General features: G+C 35.2%; 1 protein-coding gene across 2 annotated transcripts in view; it reads left to right on the forward strand.

Moving 5' to 3' along the window:
* The window catches only part of RIMS2 (regulating synaptic membrane exocytosis 2), a 600,294-nt gene that overhangs the window by 113,192 nt on the left and 470,897 nt on the right, over positions 1–16,205 (forward strand). For both annotated transcript variants that reach the window (XM_042923146.1, XM_042923145.1), the window contains one exon: positions 3,673–3,883. In XM_042923146.1, the coding sequence (XP_042779080.1) occupies positions 3,673–3,883 (211 nt within the window). The remainder of the gene's footprint in view (positions 1–3,672; positions 3,884–16,205) is intronic.

The raw sequence follows: 16,205 nt of genomic DNA on the forward strand, positions 1-16,205 counted from the left end.
TGTTCCCTCTGTCATTCATGCTCTAGTTAATTTTTATCTTCTCTTTCTCTTTTTTTTTTTTTCTCTTGATCATTCTGGCTAGAGGTTTATTAATTTTATTGATTTTTTTTAAAGTTTATTTTTATTTATTTTGAAAGAGAGATAGAGAGCAAGCAGGGAAGTGGCAGAGAGAGAGGGAAAGAGAGAATCCCAAGCAGGCTCCATGCTATCAGTGCAGAGCCTGATGCAGGGCTCCAACTCACGAACTGTGAGATCATGACCTGAGCCGAATCCAATAGTGGAATGCTTAACTGACTGAGACACCCAGGAGCCTGTATTGATTTTTTTTTTAAGCAGCAGCATTTAGTTTCATTGATTTCTTTTATAATTTAAAAAATTTCTTTTCTTATACTTTCTTTGGTTTAATTTTCTCTTCTTTTTTTAGGAAATTGATTTGAGACTTTTCCCCTTTTTAGTGTAAGCACCTATTTTTATGTGTTCTAGGTTTCTATGATCCTTTCAAGGAATATCATACTTCTGCCTCAAGAACTTACTTTAAATTGCTGTGGTTAATGTCTTCCGACAATAAATTCTTTCAACATTTCTTTGCCTGAAAAGTCTTTATTTTACCTTTATTTGTTGAAGCATAATTTCACTGCATATGGGATCTTGGGTTGACAGATTTTTTTTCTGTAGTACTTTATATAGATGTTACTACAAAGTGTTCTAACTTCTATGGTTTCTGAAAGATAATCTTTTGTAACTTTTATCACTGGCTCTCTACATATAATGTGTCATTTTCTCTGGCTGCTTTTATAGTTTTCTTTGGTTTTTAGCAGTTTGAGTATGTTGTGTCTAAGTGTGTGTGTATTTGGTGTTGTTCTACAAAGGGTTCTTTGAAGTTCATGTGTCTGTGATTTGGTGTCTTTCATTAATTTTGGAAAATTCTGGCCATTATCCCTTCAAATATTTCCTCTGTTCTGTTTTCTACCTTTTCTTCTGGGACTCCAATTTCATATGTTAGATCAGTTTAGCTCTTAGATGCTATGTGTTTTGTTTTTTGTTTTTTTTTTCATTTTGACTCTTTTTTGTTTGGATTTTTTTAAAATTTTTGTTTATTTATTTTGAGAGAGAGAGAGAGAGAGAGAGAGAGAGAGAGAGAGAATCCCAAGCAGGCTCCATGCTGTCAGTGCAGAGTCCAACGAAGGGCTCGAACTCACAAACCATGAGGTCATGACCTCCAGTCATGACCTGAAGTATCTGAGAGTCAGATACCTAGGCGACTGAGCCACCCAGGTGCCCCTGGATATTTTTTATTGGCTTATTCCAAGTTTACTGGTCTTTTCCTTGGTTCTTTCAAGTCTACTTATGAGCCTATCAAAGAAATTATTCATCTATAATGCCATGTTTTCTATTTCCAGCATTTTCTTTCTTTTCTAAATGTTTTTCTTAATTTATTTTGAGACAGAGAGAGAGAGAGAGAGAGCGAGAGCATGGGAGAGGGGCAGAGAGCGAGGGAGAGGGAGAATCCCAAGCAGGTTCTGCACTGTCAGCACGCAGCCTGGCACAGGGCTTGATCCCACGAACCATGAGATCATGACCTGAGCTGAAGTCAAGAATCAGACACTTAACTGACTGAGCCACCCAGCCACTCCTATTTCCAGCATTTTCATATGACTCTTACACGTTCCATCTTTCTGCTTCAGTACCCCATCTGGTCCTGCCTGTTGTCCACTTTTTTCTATGCATCTTTTGCCTTAATAATTATAATCATTTTGAAGTCTGTCTGATAATTCCATCATTCTTGTTATCTCTGAATCTAATTATATTATTTTATCTCTTGACAATGGGTTGTTTATTCCTTACAATTTTTTCCTGAGTCTCATGGTTTTGAATTGTATTTTTGCCTTAAAGTGGGCATGACTTTTCTGTCAGACTGTTAGTGTTGGGAATTAAATCATCATCAAGTCAGAGGTTCAGATAGGTTTGGACTTTGTTGTTGCCATCATTATTTTTAGCGCATTGCAGTCTTCAAATTGGGGGGAGTGGCGTGGAGGGGCGTCTCTCCTTATACTCTCACCTTTTCCGCGGCTGTAGATCATTGATGCTTATTTCTTGATTTTAGGTTTGTGGCAGGGGCAAGGGTGTTCTGTTCTGTTTTCCTATTCTTTGTTTTTGATGGGACCTCGCCACCTGGGTCTTATGGATGAGGCTTGCTCAGAGTTCTTAGGTCCTTATTCCCATGGAAGTAAATCCACTTGTATCTCTGATAGGTTTGGGACAGGAATTTCCATCCCTCCCCTAGCGATGAAAGGCCATTGATTTGAAAATAGGATGTTGGTTGAAGATGGTTTCCTGTCCCTCTTTCATGGGTGGAGGTTTTTTTCCTTTAAACTTTTCCTTAGCTGCAGGGGATCTCTACCTTTGTCCTGGGATTACAGAGTTTCCTTCTTCTCCCTGTGGCTCATAGCTTGGTTTTTTTTAGGAGAGAGAGTCTGGGGAATTATGCCTGTACCCCAGCAGCCACTAGGTACCTCTTTTGCACCTGAGCATGTATACCCCTAAAGGTTCTTTGTTCTCATGGCCTGCTCTCAATCTTCCTCCTAAGTACCCAGGAGAGGCCTGCAGAAAAGTGCTTGCGAGGGAGCATGAGCTTTCCTTGAGTCTGGGCCCTTAGCTATTCCAAACTGTCACGTGAGCCCACACTTAGCCTTTCACAATTCGTTAAAATTTTAACTGATTTCCTCTTACCTGCCTGTATGGTGGCCCCTCTTTCTCCTTCTCCTCTCCCCTGCCGAAGGTGGAGCAGTGTGCTTCATTTCTCTTTGGAGGGGCTTGCTGCTGTTTGCAGTTCAGATTATTTGTTTGCCTTATGTCCTCAACTCTCTGAAGGGCTCAGGAAAAGTTATGATTTTGTAGATTATTTAGCCTTTTGTTACTTTTAGGATGGGAGTGACATTATTTACAACTTTGTAAGTTCTAAGCCGAGTTCATTGTAGTTTTTAAACATCTTTTTTCATTTCTGACAATAATGGAAGTGAAAAGTTTTATCCCTGTTTATTTTCAATGAGTAAATGATACCTTTTTCTAGGTACCTTTTTTCTTATTTTGTTTTTAAGGTAAAAGTTGGCCTTTTATTTGCTAGACTCCTAATATTTCAGTGTTTTTATAGCCAACTAATGTCCAGACTGTTGAACAGATTTAAACAATTAGTGAGAGCACTCATCCAGTGTTTTCCCCTCTGTTTGGATTCTTCAGATCACTCTAATTGAGAGTTGTCTCAATGATTTGAAGTTCATAGGTTCTGCCTGTACTGTGTAAGTCAAATTAGCTCAGTCTATTTCTAAAGCTAAAATGTTGAAAAATACGATTTTAAATATTTTAGGGCATATGATTGAAAATATATTGCAAATGGCAGAATGAAATGTTACAGTTATAACTCAAAGAGAGATCTCTATTAGCGTGTATCAGTTGGCTCTTAAATTAACATGTATATCAGAGAGCAGAACTAGTTGCAACACTCTTGTGATTTGCCACGTAAGATGTTATTCTATAATCAGAAAATAAACTTTTTATTCTTTATTCTCATTTTATGAGTTTCTTGGATATAAGATTGTATATCGATTGCAGGAATTACTATTTTTTTGTGAGCCCATCAGGAAACCAAATGTTTCTTATTCGTTTTTCCTGCAGAAAACTTCATCAGCAGTTTGAAATGTACAAGGAGCAGGTGAAGAAGATGGGAGAAGAATCACAACAGCAGCAAGAACAGAAGGGTGACGCCCCAACCTGTGGTATCTGCCACAAAACTAAATTTGCTGATGGATGTGGCCATAACTGTTCATATTGCCAAACAAAGTTCTGTGCTCGTTGTGGAGGTCGAGTGTCATTACGTTCAAACAAGGTACAGAATGAAAACCACACGTAATTCTGTTATAGTTAAGCTTATAATATTGTTAAGCTAATTGTAAATACAATGAAACAGACAATTGAAATTAATATTCAGGTTAACCAATGAATAAAAAAAACTTCTAGTGTCTTCATTTTAGATGAAAGAAAATTTTAATCTTTCCTTTCAGTTAAAAAGATACTTGTCTCATTGTTTATGGCCTTTAGCTAATGGTTTTGTTTAGAATCACAGGATCTTAGACTTTCGAAGATGATGAAAATAATTTATAGATCAGTTGGTCTAACTCCTTTATTTTACAGGTGCAGAAAACTCAGATCCAGGGAGACCAAAGGTCATTCTTCGTGTCACACAATTGATTAATGTTAGAGCAGTGACACTGCTTTTTCCATTTTTACACATAATTTTATAACCTTTGTAGACCTACTCTTCCTTTGACCCCTGTTTTCTCTCCTTTTGAAAGAGGCTCTTTTCAGCTTTGAGAGTCTGTCTTTTATAATTTTATAGCTTTTGAAGCTACATTACCCTTTATTTTTGTTTTGACATTAATGAAATAAACATTAGATTATGGAATTTAAAGAGGAAATAATAAGGAGATGTTTTAGACTCATCCTAGATTTTTTTAGTTTATCCATCCACTTTAGGGAATATCTAATGCTACCCAAAGAATGCTTTTTGAAATAAGCAAAAACAGTATTATAAAATGTTTTCCTTGGTAAGTTCTTTACAATTTACATTTGTATCCTTACTAGTATTTTATTACTCAGTTCTTAGGTAGTTTTAAAATAGGGAGCTAATGTTTGTACATACATTACTCACACATAGTTATGGGGATTTGTTCCCCTGTGTAATTTCATGTCTCCATTTTCTCATTGTTTCCTGTTTCTCATTGTTTTGTTTTGCCCAGAATTAATCATTTTCTGTTTTCTCCCCCCTAATGTTTCCTCCTGGTTTACCTGATTATTGTTCTTTACCTTGACTAGTTACATTGGCTACAAACTCCAGTACGGTTCTGAATCAAAGTAGTGACAGCACATATCCCTGTTTTGTTCTTGTTCTTAGGGAGGAAGCATTCAGTCCTTCATTATTAGGTATTATATTAGCTGCCAGCTTTTCATAGATGCCTATCTACTCCTAATTTGCTGAGAGGTGGTGTTTTTTTGGTTTTGTTTTTGGTTTATTTGTTTGTTTTCACATCAGGAATAGATGGTGGAAATTGCCAAATGTTGTTACTCCATCTATTGAGATTAATCATATTTCTTCTTTGCTTGTTAATGTGGGGAACTACATTGGTTGATTTTGAAATGCTAAACCAACTATATTCCTGGGACGAATCCCATTTGCTTATGATGGATTGTCCCTTTTATGTAATGATGGGTTTGATTTGATTATTAAAGTTTTGTTTACAATTTTTGCTTCTATGTTCACGAGTGTTAGTGTCTATAGTTTTCTTTTCTCGTAATATGTTTCTTTGATTTTGCTATCACAGTAATGCTGTCCTGATAAAATGCGTTGGGAAGTATTTCCTCTTCTTGAGTGTTTTCGAAAAGTTTCTGTAGGATTGATACTCTTATCCTTTAATATTTTGTAGATTTTACCAGTGAAGACATCTGGGCATGCTGTTTTATTATTTTTTTTGGGGGGGAGGGTTAAGTACAGTGTCAATTTCTTTGGTAGATATAGGTTTATTCAAGTTATTTACTTATTTTTTTTTTGAACGAGCTTTGGTGTTTTTCAAAGAATTTCTCCAGATCCTTATAAACTGTCAAATTTATTGACATAAATCTGTTCACAGTATTCTATTATTATTCTTTAATATTTGTAGAATATGTAGTGATGCTACCTCTTTAATTTCTGCTCCTGGTAATTTATATTTTCTCTCTTTTTTCCTGCTTAGTTTGGCTAGAAACTTATCAATTTTAATGATCGTCTCAAAGAACTAGTTTTTTGTTTCATTAGTTGCCTCTATTGGTGATTTCATCTTTGGTCTTTATTATTTCTGCTGACTTTGGGTTTAATTTTCTCTTTTTCTGGTTTCTTAGGTGGCAGCTGAGGCTTTGCTTTGAGATGTCTCTTCTTTTCTAATATAGGCATTATGTGCTGTCAGTTTCCCCCAAGTACTACTTTGTTGACATCCCCAAAATTCTGATATGTTGTCTTTTCATTTTCATTCTGTTAAAAATACTTTCAAGTTTTCCCTTTCTTTTTAGAGCCATGAATAATTCAGAAGTATGTTATTTATTTTCCAAATACTAGGGAGTTTCCAGAGATCTGTATGAGTTTCTTTATCCCTGGTAACATTCTTTGCTCTGAAGTACGGTAATTACTTTTAATTTAATTCTGTTGTAGTCCTAGACATACTTTGAGTGCCTTGAATTCTTTGAAATGTATTGATACTATTTTATGGCCAGAATATGGTTTATTTTGGTAAATGTATGTACTTTTATTTTTTGATGGAGTGTTTTTAAATGTCCTTTAAGTCAAGTTGGTTAATAGAGTTGTTAAAGTTTAGTATATCCTTTTTGATCTTTTGCTTATTTATTTGATAAATTATTAAGGAAGGATATTGAAATATACAACTATACTTGGATTAATCTGTTTCCTTTTGTAGTTCCTTTTTTTTATTATGAAATTTATTGTCAAATTGGTTTCCATTCCTTTTGTAGTTCTATGTATTTTTGTTTTTGTTTTATGTATTTTATTAGTTTCTGTTTTCAAATGCATAAACATTTAGGATTATTATGTCCTATTAACTAATTGTCCCCTTTGTAATCATGAAATGACTTTCTTTATCCCTGGTAACATTCTTTGCTCTGAAGTCCACTTTGTCTAATTTTAATAGAGCTTTCTATTAGGTAGTATTCACATGGTTTATGTTTTTCTCTTCCTTTACTTTAGAATAATTTGTGTCTTCATATTTAAAGTATTCTTCTTATAGGCATATAATTGGGCCTTGCTTTCTTAGCCAACATGACCATCTCTGCCTTTTAATTGGGGTGTTTAGATAATTTATATTTAATGTAATTTTTGGTATGGTTTGTTTGAATATATCATTTTGCTTTTTTTCTGCTTGTACCATCTGACTTTTGTTTGTTTTTGTTTTTTGGTTTTCTTTGAATTAGTCAAGCACTTTTTAGGATTCAGGTTATGTCCTTCATTGGCTCGTTAATTTTGTTGACTCTGTTTTATAGCTTTGTTGGTTCTTTGTTTTGTCATTTTATTACTCAGTTCAGGATTTGAAGCATACATCTTTAAATTATCATTGTCAGTCTTAACTGATATTATATCATTTTGTGTATAGTATAGTACAAGAACCTTCCAATAGTGTATTACCATTTCTACTCTTCTGGACTTTATGTTATGGTGTCATATATTTTACTTATTTTATACACCCCACAATACTATTATTCTTTTTTATTTAAAAAGCTTATCTTTTAAGGAGTTTTAAATAATAAAAAGAAATATTGTATATTTTCTGTTGTCATTATCATTTCTGGTACTATTCATTTCTTTTTATAGATCTGTATTTCTATATGCTATCATATGTTATCTGTCTGAAATATTTCCTTCAATATTTCTTGTAGTGTGTGTCTGCTGATGTTGAATACTTTCAACTTTTTATGCTGAGAATTTTGCTTTTTATTTTTATTTATTTATTTTTATTTATTGAGGGGGAGAGAGAGCACGCAAACAGGGTAGGGGCAGAGGAAGAGGGAGGGAGAGAATCTCAAGCAGACTTCATGCTCAGCAAGGAGCCCACCATGGGGCTTGATCTCACCACCATGAGATCATGACCTGAGCTGAAATCAAGAGTTGGGGGCGCTTAACTGACTGAGCCACTCAGGCGCTCTTGCTTTTTTTTTTTTTTAAGATTTTTTTCTAGGTATAGAATTCTGGGTTGACAGTTATTTTCTTTCAGTATTTTAAAGATGTTCCACTATTTCAAATTAGAAGTGTGATACTATTCTCATTTTTGTTTTTCTGTATGTAATATGTCCTTTTTGTCTGATTGTTTTTAAGATAATTCTTTTTATCACTGCTTATGTGCAACTTAATTATAATGTTTGTGTATTTTTATTCATGTTTCTTGTATTTGGAGCTTTTTTGAGCTTTTTGGATCTCTGAGTTTATAGTTTTCATAGGGTTTTGGAAAATTTTGGCCATTATTTCTTCAAATATTTTTTTGGACTTTTCTTTCTTTTCTTTCAGTAACTCTCATTACCTATACATTAGGCTGCATGACATTGTTCCACAGCTCACTTAAGTTTTTTTCATCAACCCCATTTTTAGCTTTATCTTTGCTTTTCATTTTATGTGTGTTTTATTGGTGTGCTTTTGAGTTTACACTTTTTTTTTTTTTTTTTTTTTTTGGGGAATGTCATAGCTGCTGTTAATACCATTCAATATATTTTTTCATCTTGGACATTGTCTTTATGTCCAGTATTTCAGTTTTGGGCTTTTAAAAATTATCTTCTATTAAAAACAATCTTGTATGATCTATTTAAGTTTTGAACATGTAGAATACATGCTCTGTAATAATTGTTTTGATGTTCTCTTCTGTTAATTTGAACATCTCTGTCAGTTTTTGGGTGGTTTTGATTGATCATTCTCATTATGCTATGCATTTTCCTGATTTTTTATATGCCTGTATCTCATGTTGGGTGCCAAGCACTGGCACTGTAAATTTTACTTGTTGGGTCGGGATATTTTTGCATTTTCATAACTCTTCTTGAGCTTGGTTCACAGATGCAATTAAGTTACATGGAAACAAGTTAATACTGCATCTTGCTTTTATAAATATTAGGTTGATCTGGAAAAGTGCTCGGTTTAGTACTAATTATTTTCTTCTACTGAGTCAAGGCTTTCCTGAGTACTTTAGCTAATTTTGTATATGCTTATTACATATGAATTAAGAGATTTTCCAATCTTGTTGGTGGACACATCCACTGTTCGCTCTAACTCTTCGGGTGATTTTTTCCCCCTTCCCTGGGTATCTTCTCACATTCATGCTTACTCATCATTACTAAGCTGAATACTTGAAGGGATTGTCTCCAGTTATCTGGGGTTCTCTCTCTGTGCATCTTTTTCTTCTCTGGTAAGTTGGCCACTGAAATGCAGCCATGTTGGTCTCTTCAGATTGTCGGTTTATTCTCTTCTGCTGAGGATGTTTGCCAAGCTGAACTTGAGCTCTTCTGTACTGCTCTGCTGTCTGGAAAGTCTCTCAACACACTAAAACTGGGGCAATTGTAGAGCTTATTTTGTTTGTTTCCCATATTTTAGCTATCTCTGGACTTCTTTGCCTGATGTCCAGTATCTTGAAAACCATTCTTTTATATATTTTTCTTGTGTTGTATTTTGTTTGCCAGGCAGGTGGAGAAATCTAGTTCTTATTATCCCATTTAGGCCACAAGTAGAAGTCTGTAATGACATCTGACTATAGTTTGCTTGAAATTATATATTCTGGTTTCTAACGTATGGTCACTTTATGCTGAACAAAGTTTTAGTCAATAAATTAAGTAAAATTAAGTAAAATAAATTGAGTGAAAATTGGAATGCCCCTTGGAAGTCTGTTTTATTGTAGAACTATGAAACTCTGCATGTTGTAGGGGTGCCTGCGTGGCTCAGTTGGTTTTAACAAGCAGCCAACTTTGGCCCAGGTCATGAGCTTGCAGTTCGTGGGTTCAAGCCCCGTTTTGGGCTCTGTGGTGACAACTCAGAGCCTGGAGCCTGCTTTGGATTCTGTGTCTCCCTCTCTCTCTGCCCTTCCCCTGCTCACACTCTGTCTCTCTGTCTCTCTGTCTCTCTCTCTCTAAAAAGTAAATAAACATTAAAAAAAATTTTTTTTAAATCTCTGCATGTTGTGGATTAGCTTGGTGGATGGTTTATGGGACAGGGAAGGAACCCAAGGCAGTATTCCCTACTTTTCTCATATTTTTTTCTTATATCTGAGGGATGTGTTAGGAGAATGAAACGTAAGTAAAAATAATCTAGATTTTAGCTCAAGAAGGATAGCTTTGGGTTTCTTTTATTGGTTTTCTGCATTTTCATTCATAATCTACTTGAGGAAGCATTCCTTTGTATGATATGTATAAAGGTTGTCTATATTCTAAATGAAAAAAGTACTGAGTTCAGTTTTTCTCTTTTCACATTGGATCATCCTATGTATGCTCTGTTGCCTTATGTAATAGAAGGAGGCTTTTGCTCTCAATAGGTGCTAAATACACTTTTTGATTTATCATAGCCCCAAAGGATTAAGCTCAGCGAAATTTGCTCAGACTATTTTTATGGAGTAGAATAATGAGAATACAAATATTTCATAGCTTAAAATTTAATTATAAAGCTATTTTAAAATTATTTTAGTAATCTCCTATGAGAACAAGATAAAATAACCTTTTGTTTTAATTTTGAGGCTCTTTCATGTGGAGCCATCCTTAACAATTAATTAACTCTTTTGAGATACATTTATGATTCAGCGAGAATAAACTCAGTGCAGGACATATGGAAATACCAATACAATAAGATTTATGAAATATTGATTTCATTTATTTCCTTTTAAGATGATCCCCCTTAGTAAATTAAAGCTATATATTTAGTTCAGATTGAAAAATAATGACTTTATAAGGAAGAAATTATTTTGTAATCATAGAATGTATTTTGTAATCATAGAATGGTGATTCTAATAAGACGGACAATAAAGGTTATATATAATGAGGATTATTTTAAGCTTCAAAGCATAGCAACATTAATTTTTTTTCTTTCTTTTGCCTTTTGGCGGGAAAAATAGATTACCATGTGCTTAAAAGATAATCTAATTTTGAAAAAGTAAAGAATATACATTTTTCAAGATTGTATTAATTTACAAGTGTAATAGATGTGATTTTTTTTCACTAGAAATTATATCAGTTTTGAAGCAGAATGAATTATAACTTTAGAATGGTTATAAAAGAAAGTAATCCTGAAGCAAGTCCCTTAAAATATATTGATATACATGCGTTCAAGATATCACATGCTAAGAGTGAAATAATATAGACATTTCTACTGCATAACCAAGTCATTAAGTATCACTTACATGCAAAAAAATTTTAATGATTAATTTTTAAATTGTTCACTGAGAGATAAATGGTGATTAGAGTATTTTTGCAATCCTTCAGGTAGTTTTTTATTTTTTAGAAATTTCAAGTCATGGGGTGCCTGGCTGGCTCAGTCAGAAGAACATGTGATTCTTGATCTTGGGGTCATGAATTCGAGCCCCACACTGGGTATAGAGATTACTTCAAATAAATCAAATTAAAAAAAATTAAGTCACTGTGATTACCTGCAAGTCTTTGAGTAATGTACTAGTATAATATACAATCAGTTCCCATACACCCAAGGCAAGTGTATGATATATGAGTTTTCTTTTAGACTTCATAGAATTTCTACCTACCAGTATATCAAGAAAAAATTGACATTCTCCCAGAAGAGGATGGCATAAGTTGAGATAATAAAAGAACCAAGTTTTGTTTCTGCCCCAGTGTTGTGTGACTGTGTGACATGTCTTCACTTCATGTCTTAGTGCTTCTGTTTTAAAATCTGTAAAATGAGGGGCGCCTGGGTGGCTCAGTCGGTTAAGCGTCTGACTTTGGCTCAGGTCATGATCTTGCGGTCGGTGAGTTCAAGCCCCGCGTCGGGCTCTGTGCTGACAGCTCAGAGCCTGGAGCCTGTTTCAGATTCTGTGTCTTCCTTTCTCTCTGACCCTCCCCCGTTCGTGCTCTGTCTCTCTCTGTCTCAAAAATAAATAAACATTAAAAAAATTAAAAAAATTAAATAAAAAAAATCTGTAAAATGAAATCATCTGTGATTTCTAAGATCTTTTCTGGGTTTGACATTTTATGATTTTAAAATTAATACTAGGTAACTCATGTAATGCTTGAAGTACTTAAAAGTACATTCATTTAGCCAAATATACTTACTACTTAAATAATTTTAAAAAGGGAATTGAGAAGCTTTCATTAGTTGTTATACGTTGCTATATCTAGTACACTTTGGTTTCTCTCCCCATCCCACATTTGTATGACATGGGAGTGTTGAGGGCACCACTTAAATTTTAGTAACTGTGTTCATAAGCATTTGAGAAATAAGTAAAACTTATTAGAATAATACAATTCGTAGGACCACCCTTAAGCAAGCTGCCGTATTCGGTAGATCCTGAACTTCAAGCCTCTGAGCTCATTAACCTAGAATATGTGTGACTATTGTTAAAAAATGGTTGTAGAATTTAAGAAAAAGAATTATTTCCCCTCATTGATGTCAACCTCCCTTAATGGTACAGGATAAAATAGGGGCTGCGAGAAAAAAATCTAACTTGCAGAATCTTGGGATATTTACACTTCCTCATACATATGAGCATCTGTGGAAGAAGGCAAAACAATGTTGCAAATTGAACATAAACGAAAACATTTTCACCAAAGTTTACACAAACTCACTCCCTCTTCATATGGCATCTTTATATAGTTTTCATCTGGCTCAGCCCCCATTTCTGTCACCTGTATAGCATGATTCAGTGTGGGTAATATTACCGAGAAGAGCAAGGAAGCTTACAAATACTATTGTAGTTACCTGTTTGGGATTGTTTCTCTTCAGGAGCCTCTGGATGATTCCATAGGCATTTTATACTCTTGAGGTATGTGGCAGTGGGCTTGAAAGTGAGGTCGTGTACCCCTGCTGTGGAAGGAAGGAAGGCTTTCTGGAGAGTAGATGAATGTGAATTACTTAAAGGGCAAAAATTTCCATATGTATTCTTTCTTTTTTTTTTTTCTTAAAATTGATCCACTGGAGAACATTTCTGTTTTTTGAAATTTTCTTTCCGACTCCCTTTTACAATTGATTGCCCTTACACTCTTCAAAGAAAAGCATGCTTCTTAACCCAGTCTAATGTGGATAAATGTATTGCCTCAGGATGTGAAAATTTCTGGGGTGCCAAACAAAGTGACAATTCTAGAATGTACTGTCCATGAGGGTAAAGCAGTGAGAGGTTTTGTAAGAAATATAGAAAGGGGCGGCACCATGTTTCATTCAGGCAGCAGACTTCTGGCAAGACTCTGGTACCTCATTTCTCTTTTATAATTTTGATGTGAGATGATTGTCATGGTGACCCGTAGTGGCACATTTATTTGAATTTAAAAATGAAGTCAGACTCTGAGAGAAAGTCAGGTTCGTCTGATAGTTTCTCAACATGGCCTGGTTTTGCCAAATAGGTTATATGGCAGACATTTCCCCTATATTGAATGAGGTAAATCCGCAGCCCCAAGATTTGATAAAAATATTATTGAAGTGTACCTACAATACACAGCATATCTGGAAATGTATCCTTTCCAGCTATTTAAACTTCAGATTTAAATGTTATCTTAAAAATGTGTGAGGAGTACATGGTTTCAGAAATTTATTTTAGAAAAAAGAAAAAAATGTATGCAGACTACTGATACATAGCAGGTGCAGTGTATGCTTGGTTAATGGCATATGTGCGTTTGAAAGCTTTGCTCTTTATTTGCTGTCTACTTGCTCCTGACCACTTGGTGGGAAGAATCCTGCTCAGTACCTAGTATCCTCATCAATAGATGAAGTTAGCTCCTTATCCGTAGATAAGATGAGCACTAGGTTAAGATTTTACTTAGCTTGTTTGGGGAAAAATAATAATAGCATTTGCCATGAATTCTAATCATAATAGTAGACTTTATGTTAGTTTACTAGATAAGGGAATTTAGGATGTCACCGAAACTGCCACATAGTTAAATAGATACTAGGTAGGGGAGTGCAAAGGACATGTAATGCAGACAATATGTGAGAGGAGGGTTAGATATAGTTATGAATTCCTCTACCCTTTTTAAATGAAATACTCAATAAATCTCACCCAATTCTTTTTCAAACATCCCCCCCAAAATGTTTGACTTCAAACATAGGCACAGAAATAAACGAACTCGTGTCTGAAACAAAAGTGTTGTTTTTTTAAGTTAAAAATAATTCTGATCCATAAAAAGAAAGGCCATAAGGGGACACAAAGAAACTTTTGGAGGTGACAGATATGTCTGTTACCTGGATTGTGGTGATGGTTTCATGGATGTATGCATATGTTTAAAGTCATCAAATTGTATACACTAATATATGTAGTTTTCTAGGTATCTAAATAAATAAATTGATGGCCCATTTGAAAAAAAAAAGGACATAAGATTCTTCTTTTGAAGTCTTGTCTTTTTAACTTCCTTTCAATAAATATATTAGAATACCACTAAGTCTCACTTAGGTCAAAACAGAGTATGTATTTTTCTATCACCGAAACAACCCCAGATCTATTCCTTCTTTAAATTTCAGCTTTTTTGAATGATGCCACTATCTGTTGTTCTGTCACCTAGACCAGAAAACCAGGTATACTCTCAGGTTTGTGTCCATTGCTGTTCTTCCCCCCACAAATATTTGGATTTGATTATTTCCTCTCTTATCTACAAGAGCCAATAACTGCTGTCCTTTTTAGGCTTTCGCCTTCTTCACCTGGACTAATGTTAGTCTCCTAAATGGTCTCTCTCCTCCAGTCCAGATTCCTCACACACATCCCTCCCACGTCCCTACTGTGATATTTGTAAAATGCTGATCTGATTGTTTTACCTCCTGCTTAATAACTAGTTAATGATGACTCATTGTTTGAATGGAGTTTCTAATGGCATAAAGCGCCCTCTCCCTATGATTCGTACCCTGCCTAACTCGAGACACATGCTTCACTCCATCCTGTATGCCCCAGCCAAACCACACTACTTACATTTCTCTTAAATTATTACTGTTGTTTATCTCTTACGGTTTTGCTTACCCTGCCACTTTAATCTGAAACACAGCTCTGTTTTCCCCTGGACCCTGCTCCTACCCATAAATAACCCCTCCCCACCTGATGAACACATCTTCCTTTTTTTTCTTTTTCTGGATTTAAGCATCATCTCCCCATGATGCTTTCTTTGGGCAACTCATGCGAGTTAATCACTCACTCTTTTGTGCCTCAGTGGATTCCAACGACTGCTAATCTACTACTTTTAACATTTTATGGTTAATTGACTGTATTTCTCTACGTCCTCCTGTTTACTGTAGGTTTCCATGCACTTGGCATGTAATAGGTCAGTATAAATACTTGTTGAGTGAATGAATGGAAGAAAGAAATCTGGTGTACTCATCATGGGCATGTTATTTTGAGAGAGGTATTGTCTTTTTCTCTTTTTAATTATTTATTTATTTTTTAGAATTTACATCCAAGTTAGTTAGCATATAGTGCAATAATGATTTCAGGAGTAGAATCCGGTGATTCATCCCCTACATATAACACCCAGTGTTCATCCCAGAGAGTGTCCTCCTTAATGCCTCTTACCCACTTAGCCCATCCACCCACCCACAGCCCCTCTAGCAACCCTCAGTTTATTCTAGATATTTAAGAGTCTCTTATGTTTTGTCCCCCTCCCTGTTTTTATATTATTTTTGCTTCCCTTCCCTTATGTTTATCTGTCTTGTATCTTAAATTCCACATATGGGTGAAGTTATATATTTGTCTTTCTCTGACTAATTTTGCTCAGCATAATACCCTCTAGTTCCACCCACGTTGTTACAAATGGCAAGATTCCATTCTTTTTGATTGCCGAGTAATTCTCCATTGTGTGTGTATAATATACACACACACACACACACACACACATATATGTTTCAGATTAAAGTGGCAGGGGAAGCAAAAACATAAGAGATTAATGGCAGTAATAATTTAAGAGAAATGTAAGTAGTGTGGTCTGGCTGGGCATACATAATGGAGTGAAGCATGTGTCTCGAGTTAGGCAGGGTACGAATCATAGGGAGAGGGCGCTTTATGCCATTAGAAACTCCATTCAAGTTTCATTCTTCTTTATCCATTCATCCGTTGATGGACATTTAGGCTCTTTCCATACTTTGCCTATTGTCGGTAGTGCTGCTGTAAACATTGGGGTGCATGTGCCCCTTCGAAACAGCACACCTGTATCCTTTGGATAAATGCCTAGTAGTGCAATTGCTGGGTCATAGGGTAGTTCTATTTGTAATTTTTTGAGGGACCTCCATACGTTTTCCAGAGTGGCTGCACCAGTCTGCATTCTCACCAGCAGTGCAAAATGGTTCCTCTTTGTCTGCATCCTCGACAACAGCTGTCATTGCCCAAGTTGTTAATTTTAGCCACTCTGACTGGTGTGAGGTGGTATCTCGTTGTGGTTTTGATTTGTATTTCTCTGATGATGAGTGATGTTGAGCATCTTTTCATGTGTCTGTCGGCCACCTGGATGTCTTC

This window comes from Panthera leo, chromosome F2 (genome assembly GCF_018350215.1).
Source record: "Panthera leo isolate Ple1 chromosome F2, P.leo_Ple1_pat1.1, whole genome shotgun sequence".
Taxonomy (NCBI): Eukaryota; Metazoa; Chordata; class Mammalia; order Carnivora; family Felidae; genus Panthera; species Panthera leo.